The sequence below is a fragment of the Panthera leo genome, chromosome C2 (assembly GCF_018350215.1).
Source record: "Panthera leo isolate Ple1 chromosome C2, P.leo_Ple1_pat1.1, whole genome shotgun sequence".
Classification (NCBI taxonomy): domain Eukaryota; kingdom Metazoa; phylum Chordata; class Mammalia; order Carnivora; family Felidae; genus Panthera; species Panthera leo.
The window spans coordinates 91541077-91562471 of NC_056687.1; the positions used below are offsets into that span (position 1 = coordinate 91541077).

At 35.1% G+C, this 21395-nt stretch overlaps 2 protein-coding genes across 15 annotated transcripts in view; one reads left to right on the forward strand and one right to left on the reverse strand.

Moving 5' to 3' along the window:
- NAALADL2 (N-acetylated alpha-linked acidic dipeptidase like 2) overlaps positions 1-21395 on the reverse strand; it is a 1343235-nt gene that overhangs the window by 1075111 nt on the left and 246729 nt on the right. The gene's annotated exons all lie outside the window — the stretch shown is intronic.
- Positions 4361-5076, forward strand: LOC122229308 (cyclic AMP-dependent transcription factor ATF-1-like). Its single transcript, XM_042954366.1, is given in 2 exon segments — positions 4361-4910; positions 4913-5076. Coding segments are annotated over 2 exon segments (714 nt in total).

Here is a 21395-nt window from a genome sequence, read left to right on the forward strand (position 1 = left end):
TCTCATGTCTGCTCATCATATGAGAAACAAATAATCTGACTTAGACACACTTAGTTCTTCTTTAGTATCACTTTAGGTACTTATTATCCTATTAACTGTGTTTTCCCCTTGACATTGTAAGAGTCAACTCAGTGACTAAATATTTAAACTTTGTACCGTGCACATTATGCTGTATTGAGATTATTGATGGTGCTTCTAATTTTGACCCTGAACAAAATCAATAAGCTGACGCCAAGATATTTAAATGGTATATACCCTCACACAAGAGACTCAATTATGAACATAATAATTGTCTTCAATTTTATAACTGAAACATCCTACATCTAATAATAAAAACAACAGATGAGCCATTTTTAGAAGGAACTGAGGAATAATGCATGATGTATAAAAATATTTTTATGTATCTCTACCAGAAGCAAGCCCCAATGCCTGATAAGTCCTGCTCCTACCATGCATGGAATTCTTGTATTCAGTAACAGAAGAGCCTATTCAAATGCAAGTTGGTTAGATATCAAGTATTTCTTTACGAGCCATGAAAATTATAGGCAATATTTAAATTTTAAATTAGTCATTAATTTAAAAATAAGGGAGGTTAATTTAATGTTCTATGATAACCAAAGTATAATGATATTGTTGATACTATGGATAGACAGTTAAAATTTTAATATAAAAACAGGTTCCTCTTGAACTAGTCAGCTAAAACTTTTTTAGGTTTCTCAAGGGAAAAAAGGAATGAATTAAAGGATGTCTAAATTTACAGCTCATAAAGTAATTATGCCCTTCTGAATCATCAGCATAATTTTATTTATTTATTTAAGTTTATTTAATTATTTTGAGAGAGAGAGAGAGAGAGAGAGTGGGAGCAGGAGAGGGCAGAGGGAGAGGGAGACAGAGAAGCCCAAACAGGCTCCATGTTGTCAGCGCAGAGCCTGACATAGGGCGGGTCTCAATCTTATGAACCATGAGATCATGAGCTGAGCCAAACTCAAGAATTGGATGCTTAATGGACTGAGCTACTCAGGTGCCCCAATGATCAGCATAATTTTAAATGTTTATTTTAAATGTCTTATACACAGGAAGATGTGGATGTTTGTATATGTTATACACAGAAACCCTTGATAATGATTAACTGTTGTAGATAGCTACTGACAAGAAGGAATCTAATCTAACAATCATCAAGTCCTTTGTCCCAAAGGTTCTGCTTGATTCTGTTTTCATTTTCTGCAAGATCATTCAGCCTGTGTCTCAAAAGCCAATTCTCTCAGCACTCCCCCAGTCCCTCCTACTTATTCCATTCCCTTTTGCCTGGAATACACTTTCCTCTTCTCATTTAAGCCTACCCACCTTTTGGGTTATTAGAGGAGTCTTATCCCTTCCTGTGTATACGTGTGATTTTACCTGATCAATATTAGAATTCCCATTAGAATGTAAGCTATACAAAGGTAGGCTTATGGGCCTTATGTTTATTTTTCATCACTAGTGTAATTACAGCACCAAGTCTTTGCATTTTAAAAATAGTTTTTCAGTGAATGACTAATTTACTTGTACTGCTTATCATATCCTTTGTTTTTAAATCTCATGACCAAAATTCATGTTATTATATTATTTTCTTTATTTTTTTAGAGACAGACTGAGTGCAGGAGGTGATGGGGGGCAGTAGAGGTAGCAGGGAAGAGAGAGAAAATTAAGCAAGCTCCATGCTAAGCATCTATCCGGGCTCAATCTCATGACTATAAGATGATGACCTGAACCAAAATCAAATCAGATGCTCAACTGACTAAGCTGGGGTTCCAGGCACCCCATTATTTTCTAAGTAACACATCATTGCGTGTATTTTAAGTCTTTAGGGCAGCAATTTTGAACGTGGCTCAAAATATCCAAAAGCAGACATTGTCAGTTAAGTTTGGACTTCAAAATTTAAAATAAAATAAGGAAAATGAGCTATAATAATGACACATTTCTTCCTAGTGTCAGGTAAACTGTAAAACTATAACACTTTGGGAAAAATCAAGAGTCTTTTCTGAAATATTTGTCTTCTGACAACTGTCAAAGCAAACAAAATCAAGAAAAATACACTTAACATCGTACCCTTCTTAATGGGAGTGTCACTGTGATAAGAGACACTGTAACATGCCTGGAAATTCACACAAAGCACAGGGCAAAAGATCCTCACAAGTGGTAGTTACCAATGAAGACTCAAAAGCCATGATTTTATCAAGCATTTGGGAGCTTGAATTAAAAAAGGAAACATATTTTCTTTCAAATTGAGGTGCTTTTAAATGGGAAATTAACTTTAAGGCTAAATATACATTGCAGATGATGTAATCAAAGTATATTTAAATCTACTGGGAACAAAAACAAGTTTCATAACACTTTGAAAACTGTAAAAGAAATTGGCATGAAGTGGTTTTTAATCATTAACTAACTTTTAAAAATATCCTTCAGGGGGCGCCCGGGTGGCTCAGTCGGTTAAGCGGCCGACTTCGGCTCAGGTCACGATCTCGCACTCTGTGAGTTCGAGCCCCGCGTCGGGCTCTGTGCTGACAGCTCAGAGCCTGGAGCCTGTTTCAGATTCTGTGTCTCCCTCTCTCTCTGACCCTCCCCCGTTCATGCTCTGTCTCTCCCTGTCTCAAAAATAAATAAACGTTAAAAAAAAAAATTAAAAAAAAAAAATTTAAAAAAAAATAAAATAAAATAAAAATATCCTTCAGTAGAAAATATCTGGTTACTCCATATTTTTAATGTGCTTCTAGAATGAGATATATTGGAGGCACCTGGCTGACTAAGCCTAACCTGTCAGGCGATTCTTGCTCTCAGGGTTGTGAGTTCAAGCCCCACAATGGGTGTAGAACTCACTTAAGAAAAAAAGAAAAGAAAAGAATGAGATGTTTTGAAAATGAGTAAAAACACATTATCAATATTACAAAGTCAAATAATATGCCAGTGTCCATATGTTTTATATAAGTTAACAAAACAGGTACCCATGTAAGTCAAGAGATAGCAAAATTTCAATTCTAACAGCTTGACTGGTTTAGCAATTTTATAAGCTACCACAGATGTAAATTTGTCAGGCTGCCTATAATAAAAATTTATGAAAAAAATTTAAAGCATTATTTATGCAGTATTGTACCAATCCTATAGTATTCAAACTTACTAAGTTCAGTGCTCCATGTATTTAGACCTGATGTCCTTTCCTCTACACCATAGCTGTCTGGGGTCAGAGCAGGGAGCTATTACACATGAACAGATCGGAGGAGAAGCACTATCAGAATAAGGCCCCTTATATCAGAGACAGAATAGCTTCCACTTGCTAAGGGTGTACACTCTGCTAAACCTTTATTTATTTATTTTTTTTTGAGAAAGAGAGAAGGTGTAAGTAAGCAAGGGGTAGAGAGAGAGGGAGAGAGAGAGAAGCGTGGCTCACCCCAAAGTGGGGCTCATGCTCACCTGAAGTGGGGCTCGAGCTCAACCAATGCTGATGACCTGAGTCAAAGTCAGATGCTTAACTGACTTAGCCATCCAGGCACCCTACAGACTGATTTTTTTTAAGTTTATTTACTTATTGTATTTATTTATTTATTTATTTATTTATTTTATTTATTTATTTATTTATTTATTTATTTATTTATTTATTTTGAGAGAGAGACAGCACGAATGGAGGAGAGGCAGAGAGAGAGGGAGACAGAAAATCCCAAGCAGTGGGAGTACGGAGCCTAAAGCGAGGCTCAAACTCACCAAACCTTGAGATTATGACCTGAGCCAAAACCAAGAGTGGGATGTTTAACCAACTGAGCCAGCCAGGCACCCCTGGTAATAACCATTATTAACCTCACTTTAAAGAGGCAGAAATTGAGGCACAGATAGGTAAAATGACTTTCCCAAGAAAACGTTGCTATTAAATAAAGAATAAACATGGAGAATATAGAGTCTGTGCACATCCAAAGCCCACACAAAAATTGCTACTCTAACGAAAGTGAAAAGTTAATTGAACCTATGCAACACAGAGTTGTGTAAAACATTAAGTAGCACTTCCCTATCCCTTCTAATCAACCACCTTCAAGTAACCAATGTGAACAGTCCATTGTTTCCTCCCATGCCTTAAGCTCCGAAAAATGGGATCATGTCTCACCACTGTAATTTGGGATGGATTTTAAGTGTTAAGTCATTCCATTTAGGGTCACAGAATATCTTCATTGGCAAGCAGCTACAATTATTCACATTATTTTCTATCCTTTAATAATGTCATAAAGTGAAGTTTGGGATTCTGGGACATTTTTGTGAAATTTATTTTTAAGTGTTTTAAGTGTTTTATATATATTTTTTCATTATTATGAATGACAGTTCACCCACCACAGGTGCAATGGTATCATTATCAGAAAGTGAGGAGTCTCAGGACTCATCAGACAGTATAGGCTCTTCACAGAAAGCCTGCGGGATGCTAGCATGGTGTGCATCTTGCAGAAAAATTTTGAAAGTTTTATCTTCTGAAGATACATGGGGCAGAACAGAAGACAGAGAAAACCCTGGAGTTTCTGCTGTCACTTCTATGTGTGTCCCAACTCCCATCTGTCAAACTAGCAATGGACAGTACATTGCCATTGCCCCAAAGGGAGACTTACAACTGGCCAGTTCAGGCACAGATGGAGTACAGGGACTTCAGACATTAACCATGACAAATTCAGTCAGTACTCAGCAAGGGACAATTCTCCAGCATGCACAGACCTCCGATGGACAGCAAATACTTGTGCCTAGCAACCAGGTGGTTGTACAAACTGCATCAGGAGATATGCGCACATATCAGATCTGTACCACCCCTTCAGCTATTTCGCTGCCACAACCTGTGGTAATGATATTTCCTGTGACACTTATATCTCAGACAACTAAGACAGATGACCCCCAACTGAAAAGAGAAATAGGTCAATGAAAAACAGAGAAGCTGCGCAAGAATGTCTCATAAAGAAGAAAGAATATGTGAAATGCCTGGAAAATCGGGTTGCAGTCTTGGAAAATCAAAATAAAACTCTAATAGAAGAGTTAAAAACTTTGAAGGATCTTTATTCCCATAAAGGTATTTGATTAAGAAAGAAAATATTTTTGCAGACTTCCTAAAATTTATATGGGATTTCTTTTCTTTTTAGAGGAGGTTTATAAATTAAAAGGCCAAAAATGAAGCATTTTATTTAGGCTTTTGCAATTCAAAGATAAATATCTTATGCAAGACATCTGGTGATAGAAGATAAAATGGAAAATGAGCTCAAGGAAGTCACTGACACAGCTGGAAGCTCTGGAAAAATGAAACCCACTCAAGAAGCGGGAAGTGAGCTTTCACCAATTTGAATTTCCGAAATGACAATAATCCAAAAATGCCAGAGAAGATGAAATTTGGTAAATGGATTTTTAAAATAAATCAGTTTACCTTATAGGTTTGCATTTCTTACCATTTCCTAAAGTTTACATTTTTCAATTGTGTGTGTTTATATGTTCTATTTCTGCCAATAATTCTAAATTACAAATAGAAAAGCTAATATATAAGTAAATATATAAATCATATGTTCTGATTATGTATACTTGTTCTATTGTCAGATCGTTGAAATGTTTTTTTTTTTTTTTTTTAAGTTTGTTTCTTGGACTTGAGATGGGTTTTGAGACTTGTGTTTAACTATTTTTGAGGTTTTGTCCTCAAAGGCATCTAAGATATATGAATGGAGTAGGGTGATTTTGTAACATTCTTTATCAGAATGGAAAGAGAACTTCTGTTTAAATGTTTGATACTTTTCTATTTAAAAGTTTGATACTTTTAAGTGGTTTGTTTTTTGGTTACTCTGGTAATTGAGATTTTCTACAAATATATAATAAATTGTTTTTTGATTCTATATTCTGTATGCAGTTGAATATACATTACCTATTCGGTTGTGCTTTAATAGAATGGAATATTTACAGGCTCTTGAAATGATATTAGAATATTTTTTTAATCTTTTAAATGTTTATTTATTTTTGAGAGAGAGACAGAGAGACAGAGTGCAAGTAGGGAGGAACAGAGAGAGAGGGAGATACAGAATCTGAAGAAGGCTCCAGGCTCTGAGCTGTCAATACAGAGCGTGACAGGGGTTCAAACTCAGATCATTACTTGAGCTGAAGTCCGATACTTAACTGACTAAGCCACCCAGGTGCCCTGATATTAGAGCATTTAAAAAAATTTTTTTTAAGTTTATTTATTTTTGATAGGAAAGGAGAAACAGAGCGTGAGTGGTGGAGGGGCAGAGAGAGGGAGAGAGAATCTGAAGCAGGCTCCAGGCTCTGAGCTGTCAGCACAGAGCCCCACACAGGGCTCAAACTCACGGACCGCGAGATCATGACCTGAGCCAAAGTCGGACGCTCAACCGACTGAGCCACCCAGGCACCCCTACAGCATTTTTAAAAAACCTTCTGAGGATGCATACCAAAGTTTTCCAAGAGGATTTTATAATCAATTTAATGTAAGGTTTATCAGATTCTAAAATAGTATGGTTATTTTTTTTAATTTAATGTTTATTTATTTTTGAGATAGAGACAGAGCATGAGCAGGGGAAGCACCGAGAGGGCGGGAGACACAGAATGCGAAGCAGGCTCCAGGGTCTGAGCTGTCAGCACAGAGCCCAATGTGGGGCTCGAACCCACAAACCAGGAGATCATGACCTGAGCCAAAGTTGAATGCTTAACCGACTGAGCCACCCAGGCGCCCCAATCAATGGTACATTTATAAGAAAAGTGACTGCCAATATATTTTTATAGCTAATCTTTATAAATTCTAAAGTTGAGTTCTTAATGATTATTTTAAATGTTTATATAGTTTAGTAAAAAAAAATACTTTGCATCGCAAAGTATCCTCTTTATATTATGAGAAGTAGTTTCCAGATTGGCTAATACTTGAATTGCAAGTTTTGTATGCAGTTTATCCAAAGCTCAGTAATGCCATCCATACACCAGTGTTTAATCTCTGTATTCCAGCTTGTATACACTTTGAAATTGTACTGTAAAACTAATGAAATTGTACTACAAAACTATTGTGCACTTCTTATACAATACGTATCATATTGTCTGTGAAATTAAAGGATATCTGATAAAATTAAGTTTTCTGAATGTTAATGTATACAAAAAGTGAAATCCACCAACAAGATAGAATTATTCCAAACATGCATGCACTCACATGAGTCAGCCCACCAACAACCCACCGGCAAATGTGTAGAAGAATTGTACAGGTAGTTTGTACAATATGTATTAAGGCAAATAAACATAAAAGATGCTCAATTTTATCAGTGATTATAGAAATACAAATAAAATCAAATGACTGGCAAAATATAAAAAGTCTGATAATATCCAATACTGGTAATAACAAGGAATAATCACAACACTACTGATATACAAAGTAAATTTGTACAACCAATCTGGAAAAAAAAATGTCATCCTGCAACTAAAGTTGAAGGTAAATACAAAGTGCTTAGATTTTTGAGCTGGCAACTCCAGCAAGGTATATGCCTTAGAGAATTGTTATATCGATCTAATAAGAAAGAGCTTTGCAAAGTGAATTCCATGAATTAGCATTATCAGCATCACCCAAAACCTAGTTAGAAATGCAAATTCTCAGGCCCTACATACACCAGACCTACTAAATCAAAATCTCAGGGTGGGGCGGGGGGGGCAGGGGGGAGGTGGGTTGCACCAGAAATCTGAATTTTATTATGTTGGTGTTTGATAAGCACTTCAGTGAAATACATACATACTGTCTATTCTCTTCGTGAATTCTTTATTTGTGGATTCACCTATTCTCTAAAATTTATTTGTAACTTAATATGCTTCTGTTTCCATTGGAAGATGTATACATGCACAGAGTAGTGAAAAATTTACATCATCTTAGGTATACATTCCCACCTGAGGTTAAACAAAGAGACCCTCTCATACTATAAACAAAGTATCCTTCCTGTAGTCTATTGAGTGGCACATTTTTTTCTTGCATTTTGTGCTCTTCGTGTATGATTTTGCTGTCTCTAATGGCCCCCAGTGTACTACTGAAGTGCTGTCTCGTGTTACTAAATGCAAGAAGCTATGTTGTGTCTCATGGAGAAAATCCATGTGTTGGATAAGGTTCATTCAGTCATGAGTTATAGTGTTGCTGACCATGAGTTCAATGTCAATGAATCAACAATATATATTACATAAGGTGTCTTTAAATAGAAACACACATAAAACAAGTTTATGTATTGATTGAGGAAAATGTTGTGACCAGAGGCTCCCAGGAACTTATCCCTGTATTTCCTCTGGGGTCATTGATGTAGTATTGGCTAATTCTGTGTTCTAATCAACTTTATAAAACATAACTACTATGAATAATGAGAACCAGCTGTATAGAAGCACTGCCTATATTAGAAATACAAAAGAAAAGAAACGAAAAAAACCAAATGTCATACAGGAGAAAAAGGAAACTTACAATGGCATAATCACATGATGAAATATAATACAGAGGTGAACATTAGTTGATTACATAACTAATATGCACAACATATGTATGTAATGTATAATTACATTAATATTATAATATGAATGACAAAATGATGTTAAATGGAAAAAAAATCCCAAGAGAGGAAATTCAACATGATCTTGAAGTCCAAAATCATGAAAACTATATATTGTTTAAGGACATAAACATATGTGTCAAACTGTAAAAATTAAAAGCAATGTAAAAAAAAAAAAAAACCCAAATTCAGGATTGAGTCACCATGAGACTAGGGGAAAACAGAGATATGATAAGGAGAAGAATTTATATAAATACAAGCTGAGTATTGGATACAAAAGTACTCAGGATATTATAAAAATACAGGAAAGAATGGATGGATGGTAAGTAGTACAAAGGGTGTGCATGACAAAGAGTTTTTGAAAAGTTATGGCAATGTTATAGTTACCATATGTGAATCATTGTTAGTTTTTATACTTATGTAATGACTTACTTGATAAAACTTTTTAAACAGATACTAACTTCAAAACATTTTGTTTGGAATGCAAAAGCAAGAATTATTAACTTGAAGTGAAATGGTGGTTTATAATGTTTTACTGAAATATAAAGACCATAAGCATAGACTAATCACATTAAAGAATAAATATATTTACCTTGTGACTTAAGGTTTATAAGACTCCTCTAAATATATTTAAATCTATTCTTAGTTAAATCTATTCTAAGGCATTGTTATTTTTAGATGAAGCTGTTTTAAGAGGTTAAAGAACTCAAAGCACAAAAATCTAGGACTTCAGATTCCAAAGCAGTGTTCTTTAAAACTATATAGCTGCAGTTATTATAATCCCTAATATCTGAATATGTACAGAATGGTTTCATAACACTTTCAAGTAATTTTTAAATGTATTTTATATGATCTAATAGTGTAAAACTCACCTAAGGTGAGTATCAGCTATAACAAACCAAAATATACTATATTGCATATTATTCATATAAAATGGTTGAACGGATTCCCAAGATCATCATTTTCCCCATCAGCTGTAGTGCCTTAGCACAATGAAGCCACCAATGCTCTCACTCTTATACTTTCTCTTTTTAAATATTTTTAAATCAAAGATTGCATTAGCCATGGAACTTCAATCTAGTGAAGAGTCCTTTGAGTGATCTTCACATTTGGTCAATTACCAAGTGTGAACTTTCAACTGTAAGTGTTTTATATGTGGTATAAATCTAAGATCAGCTTTAAAAACCAAAGTGGCTATCAACTTGATCAAATAATTAGTGCACCGTTCTCTAGTCTATCATGGATCAGAATGCAAATATATTACTTCGAAGATATTCAGTACAATCAGACCATTACACTTGAATAACATTAAAGTAAATTTTAATTTCTGCCTGGATTAAAAACATAACACAAAGAGCCACATAATATTTTTCCTTCCTTCCCTTTTCTAGGAGGTTGTCTGTGGACACTTGAATTTACTGGGCTAAATAATATTGTTCTAAGTAAAAGCCTCAGTAAATTGCTGAAAACATTGGAACATAAAATAAAACTCAGTAGATTTACTGAAAATATTTTTTTCTTCACTTAACATGGTTACACAATGTGTCAATTATCTAGTCACTCAGAATTCTGAGGAAGAAAGAAACAACTTTCTCTATAGAGAATCAGTTGGCTTTCATAATACTCAGAGTATATTTGCATAATAACACTGCTACAGCTGCAAGGTTAAATCCATTAATTTATTGGGAACAGAACAGGCTGTTCTGGTTGGCTGTTGCAAAAATTGCTTTTTGCACTTGTCTTCTCCACCATCAAGTATTTGCTGCGAGCACACAATTACTGCAGCAAAGCCTATGTTGCCAAGCAAGGAACCTTATTTAACATGGAAAGTGGCAAACACTTCACTTTCTGAAAATGAAAAAAAAATTAATCCTGAAAAGCTTCCTTATTAACATTTTCTCCTTCTCCAGTTGTTTCATAGGATAACGTAGAAGATGGCAATTCGGATGAAGGTTAACTAGATGAACCCATTTCTGCAGCAACTCTCAGGTGCAAATGTCATCCCTAAATAGTCTCTCTTCACAACTAGAAATAATCTCAAAGCTTCCATAGGTTTTTTTTCCCCTAAACAGTAAATTTAAAAATAGAATACTTACCTCCAAAAGTCAGTAACCGAACAAAACATCTGTTGAAGCTCACATTATATACTCAAGAACAGCTATTTAATAAAGGGAAGGCAAATGTATAGCATTTATAGGAATTTATAACAGAAATCTTTAAAACAATAAAGGGATGGACCAAAAGTTAAATTACATTTAGAAAATGAACTCTATTCAAACAGGTATCAAAAATGAATATAACCTATAACTAAGTTGAGAAACTTTTTCCTGCCCAGGAAAACTAAATCACAAAACAAAAATTAATGACTACTCAATTTTTTTAATTAGATAATTTATAAAGTATTTACCTTGTTAAAAAATAAAGTCAGTGGCAAACATAAATAAATATACATTTATTATTAAATCCAGGTCAGTGTAGACTCCGGAGTGAGAGGAGAAAGTCAGAAAAAATAGCAGAGACAAAGAAAGAGTTGAGGGAGAAAGGAAGTAAAGGAAGAGAAAAATAACAGTATAAAAAATAAATAAACCCTTTCCTTCATCATCCCAATCACGCTTCTTTCTATACCTACTCTGGGCCCAATAGAAATGTAAATGGTTAACTAAAGGAATTCTTTGAATTTTTCCACAAAAAGTTAATATTCAATAAATAATTTCAGTATTATGTTAGAAATCCTTTAAAAAGCACAAAAATGACAAATATATGGGGGAAAGGGTTCAACGGTACGGTATTTAGGTAAATATGGGGACATTTTCCCTTAAAACTAAGAATCTCAATATCACAGTATTTGTACATTTCATTACCTACAGTAACAAAGCATTTTTGTGCCTTGGTTTAGAATGCCTGTCTCTCCACATTTTTAACCTGCCAATTTTCTTTTATTCTTTCAAGGCCCAAGTCAAATATATTCCCATCTATAAAGCTATCCCAGATCCCCACAGTCTAAAGCAAATGTTTCTTCTTCCAAATCCCCTATTACTTATTCTTCCTTCTATTATGAAACTGAATTTGTATTACAGTCAAATTGTGTTTCTTGACGGAAGAGGATGTCATTTACCTATTAGACCCGACACCTTGAACGATATTATAAAGTGAGCTTGTAAAACCTATTTAGGAATCTATGTTGAAATTCCCCCAGCAAAAAAGTATTTTGTTTGCCTAATTCCATTATGCCAAAATGTCTTCTTTACTTTCACTTAAAAAAAAAATTCTATGCATCATTAACTGAGACTGACCATCCTTTAATGTGGCTCTCATCAGTCTAGCAGCCAGAGTGATATTTTGAAAGCATAGGTCAGAGCATGTCCCTATTCTGCTCAAAAGTTCACAATGGTTTCCCATTTCAATCACAGTACAAACCAGAGTCTTTATAATGACCTACAAGTTCCTTGCTCCCTCTGACTTTGTTTGTTCCCACTCTCTTCCCACCCCACCATTTGAATGACAGTGACACCCTCAGTAGGCTTTTCTCACCACAAGGCCCTTGCACTTGCTGCTCTCACTGCCTGAAATGCTCTTAGATAACCCCACGATTCACTCCTTAACCATCATATCTTTATTCAAAAGCCACCTGAGCTAGACCTCTCTTCCCTACCTTATGTAAAATTATGCCCCCTGACACTTCCCATTCTTTTTCTCCACTCTATTTTCTTATTAACAAGTATTTCTCCCTAACATAGAATACACAGACACATTATCACGATGAACACCACCACCATACGTATTTGTCTCACAAAAAATATAAGCTCCAGTAGGGCAGGGATTTTCTTTCCAGACTTACTCACTGTTCTGTTATGAAAGAATAAATAGAGTGTGACCCATAGTAGGTCCTCAATAAACATGCTGAATGTTGACTGAATCAGGAGAATTTTTTCCATATCTTTTGACAAAATGCCTTTGAGCATATAAACATACTTTTGTTGGCATTTGCAGCCCTGTTCTACTTTTAAGCTTTTTACAGAAATGGCTATGTTCCAAGGTTGGAGGGTAGAGAACCAAAGTTTAGCTAGTATCCAATGTGGGAGCAGAAAAGTCGACATTGAAATGCATTGTGTTGAGGCAGTGGAGTCAAACAAGGACAGAGAATATGCGAATCACAGTTGTCTCTTGCTTACCTTAATCAATAACAAAATTTAGAGTATCCTTATATTAGGACTTAAGGAATATATACACACACATCACATAATTCGGAAATATTTGCACATCTATGTTCATAGCAGCACTACTCACAACAGTCAAGAGGTGAAAGCAATCCATATTCACTGACAGATAAATGTAAAAAGAAAATGTGGTATATAAAAACCATGGATTATTATTAAGTTTTTTTTAATGTCTATTTTTGAGAGAGAGAGAGAGATGGGGTGTGGCTGGGGGTGGGGCAGAGAGAGACAGAGAGCGAGACACAGAATCTGAAGCAGGTCCCTGGCTCCAAGCTGTCAGCACAGAGCCCAATGCAGGGCTCGAATCCACAAACCTTGAGATCATGATCTGAGCCAAAGTCGAAGCTTAACCAACTGAGCCACCCAGGTCCCCTGAATACTACTAAGGTTTAAATGGTAAGGAAATCCTGTCATGTGCTACAGTATAAATGTACCTTTGAAGACATTATGCTAGTAAAGTAAACCAGTCACAAAAATTCAAATACTGTTGATTCCATTTATGTGAAGAATTTAAATTAGTCAAACTCATAGAAATAGAAAGTAGAATAATGGTTGCCAAGGACTGAGGGGAGGGAGAAATGAGGAGTTGTTGTTCAATGTGTATAGTTTCAGTTTTACAGGATGAAAAAGTTCAAGAGATCTACTGTACAATGCTGTGAATATACTTAATGCTACTTAATTGTATACTTACAAATCATAAAAATGATAAATTCGAAGTTATGCATTTTTACCACAATGAAATATTTCTTAAAAAGTAATGATGGCTGGAGCTCTGCAATGCCAGATAAATCAAATTTGTATCCATAAATGCAGATTTGTGCTTTCAAAGGCTATTTCCACCTTAGTTTATTTACAGAAAGCAAATACTACTACACAAATACTGCATTTAATGACAATTGGAAACCATAAATTTTAAGCTGCTCCTCAAAGAAAATTATCTATAAGGACACTGAAATTTTTTTAAGTTTATTTGAGAGAGTGTGTGTGAGCATGCACAGGAGAGGCAAAGAGAGAGGGAGAGACAAAATTCCAAGCAGCCTCCATGCTATCAGCATAGAGCCCAATGCAGGGCTCAATTTCACAAACCAGGACACTTAACTGACTGAGCCACCCAGGTGCTGCTAGACATTGACTTCCTTAAAAATAACAAAATTCAGGGGCACTTGAATGGCTCAGTTGGTTAAGCATCTGACTTTGGCTCAGGTCATGATCTCATGGTCCATGAGTTCAAGCCCATGTCAGGCTCTATGCTGACAGCTCGGAGCCTGGAGCCTGCTTCAGATTCTGTGTCTCCCTCTCTTTATGCCCCTCCCCAGCTCATGCTCTGTCTCTCTCTCTCTCAAAAATAAATGAACATTAAAAAAAATTTTTTAATAACAAAATTTATACTGGAGTACAGTTATTATTTTTAATTTATTATGATGATATTTTTTTAGTAGGCTTCATACATAGTGCAGAGCCCAATGAGGGGCACGAACACACAACACTGAGATCAAGACCCGAGCTGAGATCAACAGTAGGAAGCCTAACTGAGCCACCCGGGTGCCCAGGAGTGTAGTTATTTTTTAATTAGAGAAGACACTGTATTTGTTTCAGAAGTAATAATTCAATAATTGTAAGTATTTAATACTTACAATTCACTTTTAGTGCTTGCAAGTAGTTGAAAATAATTTGTGTTCATGCTCTTAAAACTGGCAATTCCTGTACATCTATGAATAATACTGCATAGACACAATTTAATGAGAATGCTAATTATCAAAATCTTTGTTTGACTTAATAAAAACATCTGGTACCTATATATTTTGCTATTACATGCTAACTATATCCAAATAAAAATCAGTGTGTATTATGTATTTTCCTTTACACAGACATGTGAATTGAATTGTGTTTCTCCACCAAAAAGATATTTTGAAGTCCCAACTGCCAATACTTATTAATATGATCTTTTTTGAAAGTCTTCACAGATGTAATCAAGTTAAGTCAAAATCACACTGGATCATGATGGACCCTAAATCCAATGACTGGTATTATTATAAAAGAAATTCTGACACAGAGAGAACGCCAAGAGACAAAGATTACAGTGATGCACCCACAAACCAAGAATGCCAAGGATTGCCAGCTACCACCAGAAGGTAGAAGACAGGGACTGACCAGATTTTCTCTCAGAGCCTCCAGTGGGATTCTTCCCTGTCAACAACCTGATCATGGACTTCTAGTCTCTGGATTATAAGAGAATAAAGTTCCATTGCTTTAAGCCATCCAGTCTGTGGTAGTTGTTAGAGCATCTCTAGGAAGCTAATACAATACAAAAACATCTGCATGTGCAAAGAAGCAAACTATGCATGAAGGAACATGGACATTTGAATTTCAATTTCACAAACCTGGGTTCAACTTTGCTCTACTGAATACTTACACTATGATGCTGAGCAAGTTACTTATCCTCTAACATCTACTCTCTTCTGTAAAACTGCAATAATTGCACTCTGAAGATTAGCTGAAATAGTATATAATGATGAAAACCTGTCACATGAGTTCAACTAATAAAAGTAACAACACCAGATATTAGGGCTGGGTTGCATACATAATGCTCAAATGTACCAATACTTTTAGTTAACTTCATGTTTTCTTCATGTTAAATACATTAAAATTAGTTTCTCCAGGAATAGAGATATAAAATACAATTCATTGCCTAAAATTCACATCCTCCTAATGCAAAACTGATAGGAATGCAAATGGATAGGGTTGCAAACACCTATACATGTGATTTCAATGACCACTTTCATTCACTATCCACTTACATACCATATTATTTATTATAAAAATGGACTATGTCCTTGGCCTTTAATCAGAACTTACATTTTCTATAGAATATTTTTTCTTCTGATAGTAGTACAGTACTTATTTAACCTTGAAAATTAATAATAGCTTATAGATCATAGTGGTTGCAATTCAGCATTTTAGGATGTTCTGTGGAAAAGTAATTGTATTTTCAAATATCACAGATTTGGAAAGTCAATGACAAATTCCAGTATGTCCACAGAAATATGTGTAGAAAAGTGAATGAATGGTCTAGCAAGCAAGACAAATGTGAAATGTTGTGAGAATTAGATTCAGCCTTTGGACACAGAGCCTAAAAGGCATAAGAGGGAGAGCTCTGTTCAAATATGTAAAGGTTCAACAGAGAGGAAAGAGTATCAATTTATTCTGCATTGTTCCAGAAAACAATATTTGGGTGATCAGACCAAAATTATATAAAGGCAGATTTTGAATCAATATGAGAAATAGTTTTATAACAATCTGAGCTTTCCACAAATGAAACAGGTTGCCTTGAAACAGTACAGATATTTCTGAAAAAGTTGTATCATCATCTGCCAAGGTTCCTGTATAGTTGGGCTAGGGAAACTTTTGAGTCCCACAATTTCAAGATTTTTTTAGATAGGAGCAACCAAACTTATTTTGTAGCTAACTTGAAGGAATACAGACTTTCAAACAAACTGACAATTATACTGAAAACCCACTGTTAAAATTTGGCTTTCCTGACTCAAAAGTTAAATCTCAAAAGATGTTCAATAGACATAGGAAAAGTTGATCAATCTCATCAGTTATCCAGAAGAAACAAAACAGAACAAAACAAACACATTCACCCACCAGAATGGCTAACGTTAAACATACTGACAATACCAAATGTTTAAAATGAAGTGTTGTGTCTATGGTCATACCACCCTGAATGTACCTGATCTCATCTAAAAGGAAGTATTGTGATGTAGGCATGATTTATTGTTCCAGGTATGTAAATTTTAACACCCATATTGGAAAACATGTGGATATCTACTAAAGCTGAAAATATGCATATCATATAGCCTAACAATTACACACTAGGTATCTAGCCCTCCCCCCAAAATTCATCATAATATTAACTAAAAGGCATGAATACAAATATCCAGAGCAATAATATTCATATAAATAATCAAAAGGCTGTCAACAAGATAAACTGACACAGTCTTTCCAGTGGAGTATATAGTAATGAAAACAAATGGACTACTGATCCAGCAGAAAAATGAGTGAATCTCAGTAACAATTCTGACTGAAAAAGTCAGACGCAAAAAGGCACATACTGTATGATCCCATTTTTAAAAAATATTTTTAATGTTTATTTTAAGAGAGAGAAAGAGCGTGAGTAGGGGAAGGATAGAGAGAGAGGGAGACACAGAACCTGAAGCAGGCTCCAGGCTCTGAGCTGTCAGCACAGAGCTCGACACAGGATCGAACTCACAAGTCATGAGAGCATGACCTGAGCTGAAGTCGGACGCTCAACCGACTGAGCCACCCAGGCGCCCCTGTATGATTCCATTTTTATAAAGTTCAGTAAGAGGTGTATCTAACCTATGGTGTTAAAAATCAGGATTATAGCTATCTTTGGGGAAGAAGGAGGGTTCCTGGAGTAATAATAATATTCTATTTTCTGATGGGTAGAGAATTCATGGTATAATCTTTACCCTGAAAAAAATTCATCAAGCTTAACATTTTTTAAACGTTTATTTATTTATTTTGAGAGAGAGAGAGAGACAGCAGGAGAGGATCAGAGAGAGAGGGAGAAAGAAAATCCCAAGTGGGTTCAGCACTAACGGTTGTCATGAACCATAACCCGAAATGAAGAATTGGGACGCTTAACCTGACTAAACCACCCAGGCACCCTAAGCTTAACATTTTTAACCAGCATACTTTATGTATGTTATACTTAAATAAAATGTTCATATTTTTAAATAGTTAATTTGCTATCTGTGAAATAAGAATATATGTGGAAGTCCAGAAAATGATTTCTATACTTGCTCATCTAATAGTTTAGTAAAAATATTTAAATTCCTTGCACAGTTTTCCTTATAGAAATATAGAATATTAGAGCCTAAAGGGAGCATAGAAGTTATCTGCCCCACATCCAGGAGTGAGGACTAGATGATACAGAAAAGAAATTGAGGCCTAAAGGAGCTATCTTCCCTAAATTCAATCAATAACTAGATGCAGAACAAGGCACAGAACCTAGGTCCATGAATCCATGTCTAATGAGTTCCTTGTAGGTTGGAAATCCAGAAATTTCCTTTCATAACCACAGGACTATTGGTTTCTCTTATTTTCTTACCGTTGACCAAAAAGTGTCTTCATAATTGTCATAATTAAAAGGAAAATATCTTTCCCTTAATTTGTGGATCAGCTAGTTAAATTTCCTCTTTCTTGCAAGTCTACTAAGAACTGCTGCATAAGTGTTCAAGACACAGACATAATTTCCACAAGACTGAACTTAGAGTCTACCTTAAAATGAAAAATGGTGCTGATATTTACAAAATGAAAAATAGTGAGCTAGTCTTGTGGCTCAGCAACCGAATGTTCCACTATGGCACGCCTTCCTTGGTATGTTATAACTTCCTCCATCTTAAGCTCTGAAAGACAGCATGAAGACTGAGGGGACTTTGTTGGTTCCAATGATCTATCAAGTGACTTCAAGAAAAGAAAAAAAATTTGCATCATTTGGCATATATAATGCCAAATACATTCAACCCAGTGAGATAGTAAATCAATATTCCCTTTCAATTATGAGACAATGCAGCAGGCACAGGAGCACAGCAACTGCCAGAGATAAGAGCACCAAACAGAATTATCATTCAACCCAAATATCAGAAACTAAACATGCAGCTTGTTAAACTGTCCACCACAACACACTAAATGAATAACACATGAAACACACAGGTATACACATTTAAAAACACATACTATATTTAACTGATGCCACCAAAAAGGCACTTTATGTTAACACAACATCTAAGAAAGAAACATTTATGTCCACGTCAATTGATGCTAGTATTTGAAAGTAGTCATTAAAAATTCATTAATTGCTTATTGGTATGAGACTGTGCTTCTAAAACCCCATTAAAAGATGCTCATAGTTCATGATTTATGTATTGATAAAGTGTTAAGTCTATGTGAGACTATTTGCTTAACCACAATCTGGTGATCTTATATGCAATATGTCAAGTGGTCACAGGAATATGTAGCACAAAACTGAATTTTTTTTTTGATAATAAAATATTGTATGAAGAAGCAAGGTCATTTTATTAATTGCTTTAAATTTAGATTTTACATGTATTTTTCCATTTAATTACAACTACTAGTTTTCATTTTAAGTTATTTTCTCAGCAATGATGTATTTTTGTCCCATTTCAGAGGGATGGCTGAATTGCATTTGACCAAGAAATATGATACACATTGTAAACAAAGGTCTCTATTACTTTTCAGTGTTATTTGCACAACTAGATAAATATGTATGTTTGGAAGACAATATCTATAAAGATTTAAACCCGTTTCATCTTATTTGTATTTCACTCACTGTTTAAAAGGAGTTAACTTCAATGCAAAACAGCATGGCTTTATCCCATGGCACGCTATCATATTTAGATAGACATTTAATTTTCATTTTTTTCTAAGTAAATTTATATTAGTTAAGAGCAATGGAATGTATAATTAAACAAGGTCAATTTACATAAAACACTTTGTAAGCAATTTTTATGTTATTTAATATTGAAATTTGCTATAGAAAAGCAGCTAAATAATAGCAATATAGCTTTACATAAAAAAATTATTTTGCTTTGTGTCCAACTTCAGCTCAGGTCATGATCTCATGGTTCGTGAGTTCAAGCCCCACGTCAGGCTCTGTGCTGACATCTCAGAGCCTGGAGCCTGCTTCAGATTCTGTGTCTCCCTCTCTGTCTGCCTCTCCTTTGCTCGCACTCTGTCTCTCTCTCTCTCTCTCAAAAATAAACACTAAAAAAAAATCTTGCTTTGTTATATGAGTATACTCTATGTAAAACACATAGATATCAGTACATAATAAATGCAGAGCCACTTACAAGATCACGAGATTGTTCACTGAACAGTTTCAAGGAATACCACTTATTTCCTGGCCTCTGTGAATGGCCCAACTGTAATTGCACAGTGCACACCCAACATGGCCATACACTATGGCCCTAAATAAGCACCACAGTAAATAATTCAAATGTAATGAAACTACAGCCAAGCTTGGGGTGCCTGGGTGGCTCAGTCGGTTGAGCTTCCGACTTCAGCTCAGGTCATGATCTTGCGGTTCTGGGTTCGGGCTCCGAATCTGGCTCTGTGTTGACAGCTCAGAGCCTGGAGCCTGCTTTGGATTCTGGGTCTCCCTCTCTCTCTGCCCCTCCCCCACTCATGCTCTGTCTCTGTCTCTGAAAAATAAATAAATATTAAAAAAAATGAAAAAATTCAGCCAAGCTAATTTTTTCATGAATTTCTATACACTTACAAAGTTAGGATTTTGATTGTTTTCCTACAAACCATCCCATCACATAAAATTTCACACTTAATGTATTCCCAAGTTTTCTCTGAACAGGAATGCTTTTATTAACTCTAGTCAAGTTATCTTGCCTCATTCATCTCTTTTGGGGCAAATATTCCTTTGGAACTCAATAGACCTCAGTATACAATCCCACTTCTGCAACTTAATTGATATTTTAATAACCAGGAGTCATCTAGAAAAGGTTAAATTATGTTTTAAGCTTTCTGCTTAATAAGGAAAGCAAGTGAGTGATAAAGTTGTTCCATGTTTCTCCTGTGAGTCATCATAAATGAGACACTAATTTTGATAATACCCCCAATAACTTTTTTATAATGACATAGAAGCAAATTTCATATTGCTTGCACTCTACATTTAAAGCTCAGACCAAGGAGTTTGTAAAATTACTTCTAAAAACATAGCTTTATCTGAGATAAAGTTAAAAATAATATTAACTATAACATAATCACAATTGACAGCACATATTGTTTCCCATATATGAGGTACTGTGCTAGAAGCTTTAGACAAATTAACTTCTTTAATCTTCAAATAACTCTAATTTTTTTTTTAATTTTTATTCTTACAGTAGAGATAAAGAAACTGAGGCTTTCTCTGAGATTGAGCAATAGCTTGTGTCATCCTAATCACTATGTCTTCACTTCTCACCTTGAGGGAGAAGAAATACAAGTTTTACCAAAACACATCAGGGCTACTTGCAGGAACTCTACATGTCCCCAACCTTTAGATATGTCCTGTCCAGGTGGGGTTCCTCCTAGTTCTAAGTCACTGTGGTAAACAGTGACTAAGTAGAAAAAGTTTTGGGTACCTGGGTGACTGAGACAGTTAAGCATCCAACTCTTGATTTTGGCTCAGGTCATGATCTCACAATGGTCCATGAATTCAAGCCTCATATGGGGCTCTGCACTGACAGAGCGGAGCCTGCTTGGGATTCTCTCCCTCTCCCTCTCTCTCTGCCCCTTCCACTCCCACTCCCACTCTTTCTCTCTCAAAATAAATAAATAAACGTTATTTTAAAAAGTTCTATACCTCATGTATCAATTAAGAAAAAAGTTTAAATCGGCACCAATAATCCAAAAGAATTAAACTGCATATCCTTCAAACAATTATCATTTAATATTATTAAGTAACCTATTCACAATAGGTGGGTAATTATGAGTTCAGCAATGTTTTCTAAGAATGGAATATAATATTCTATATTATTAATAAAAAATCAAGTAAGTGGACTCTGGGGTTGACATTAAAGACTTTTAA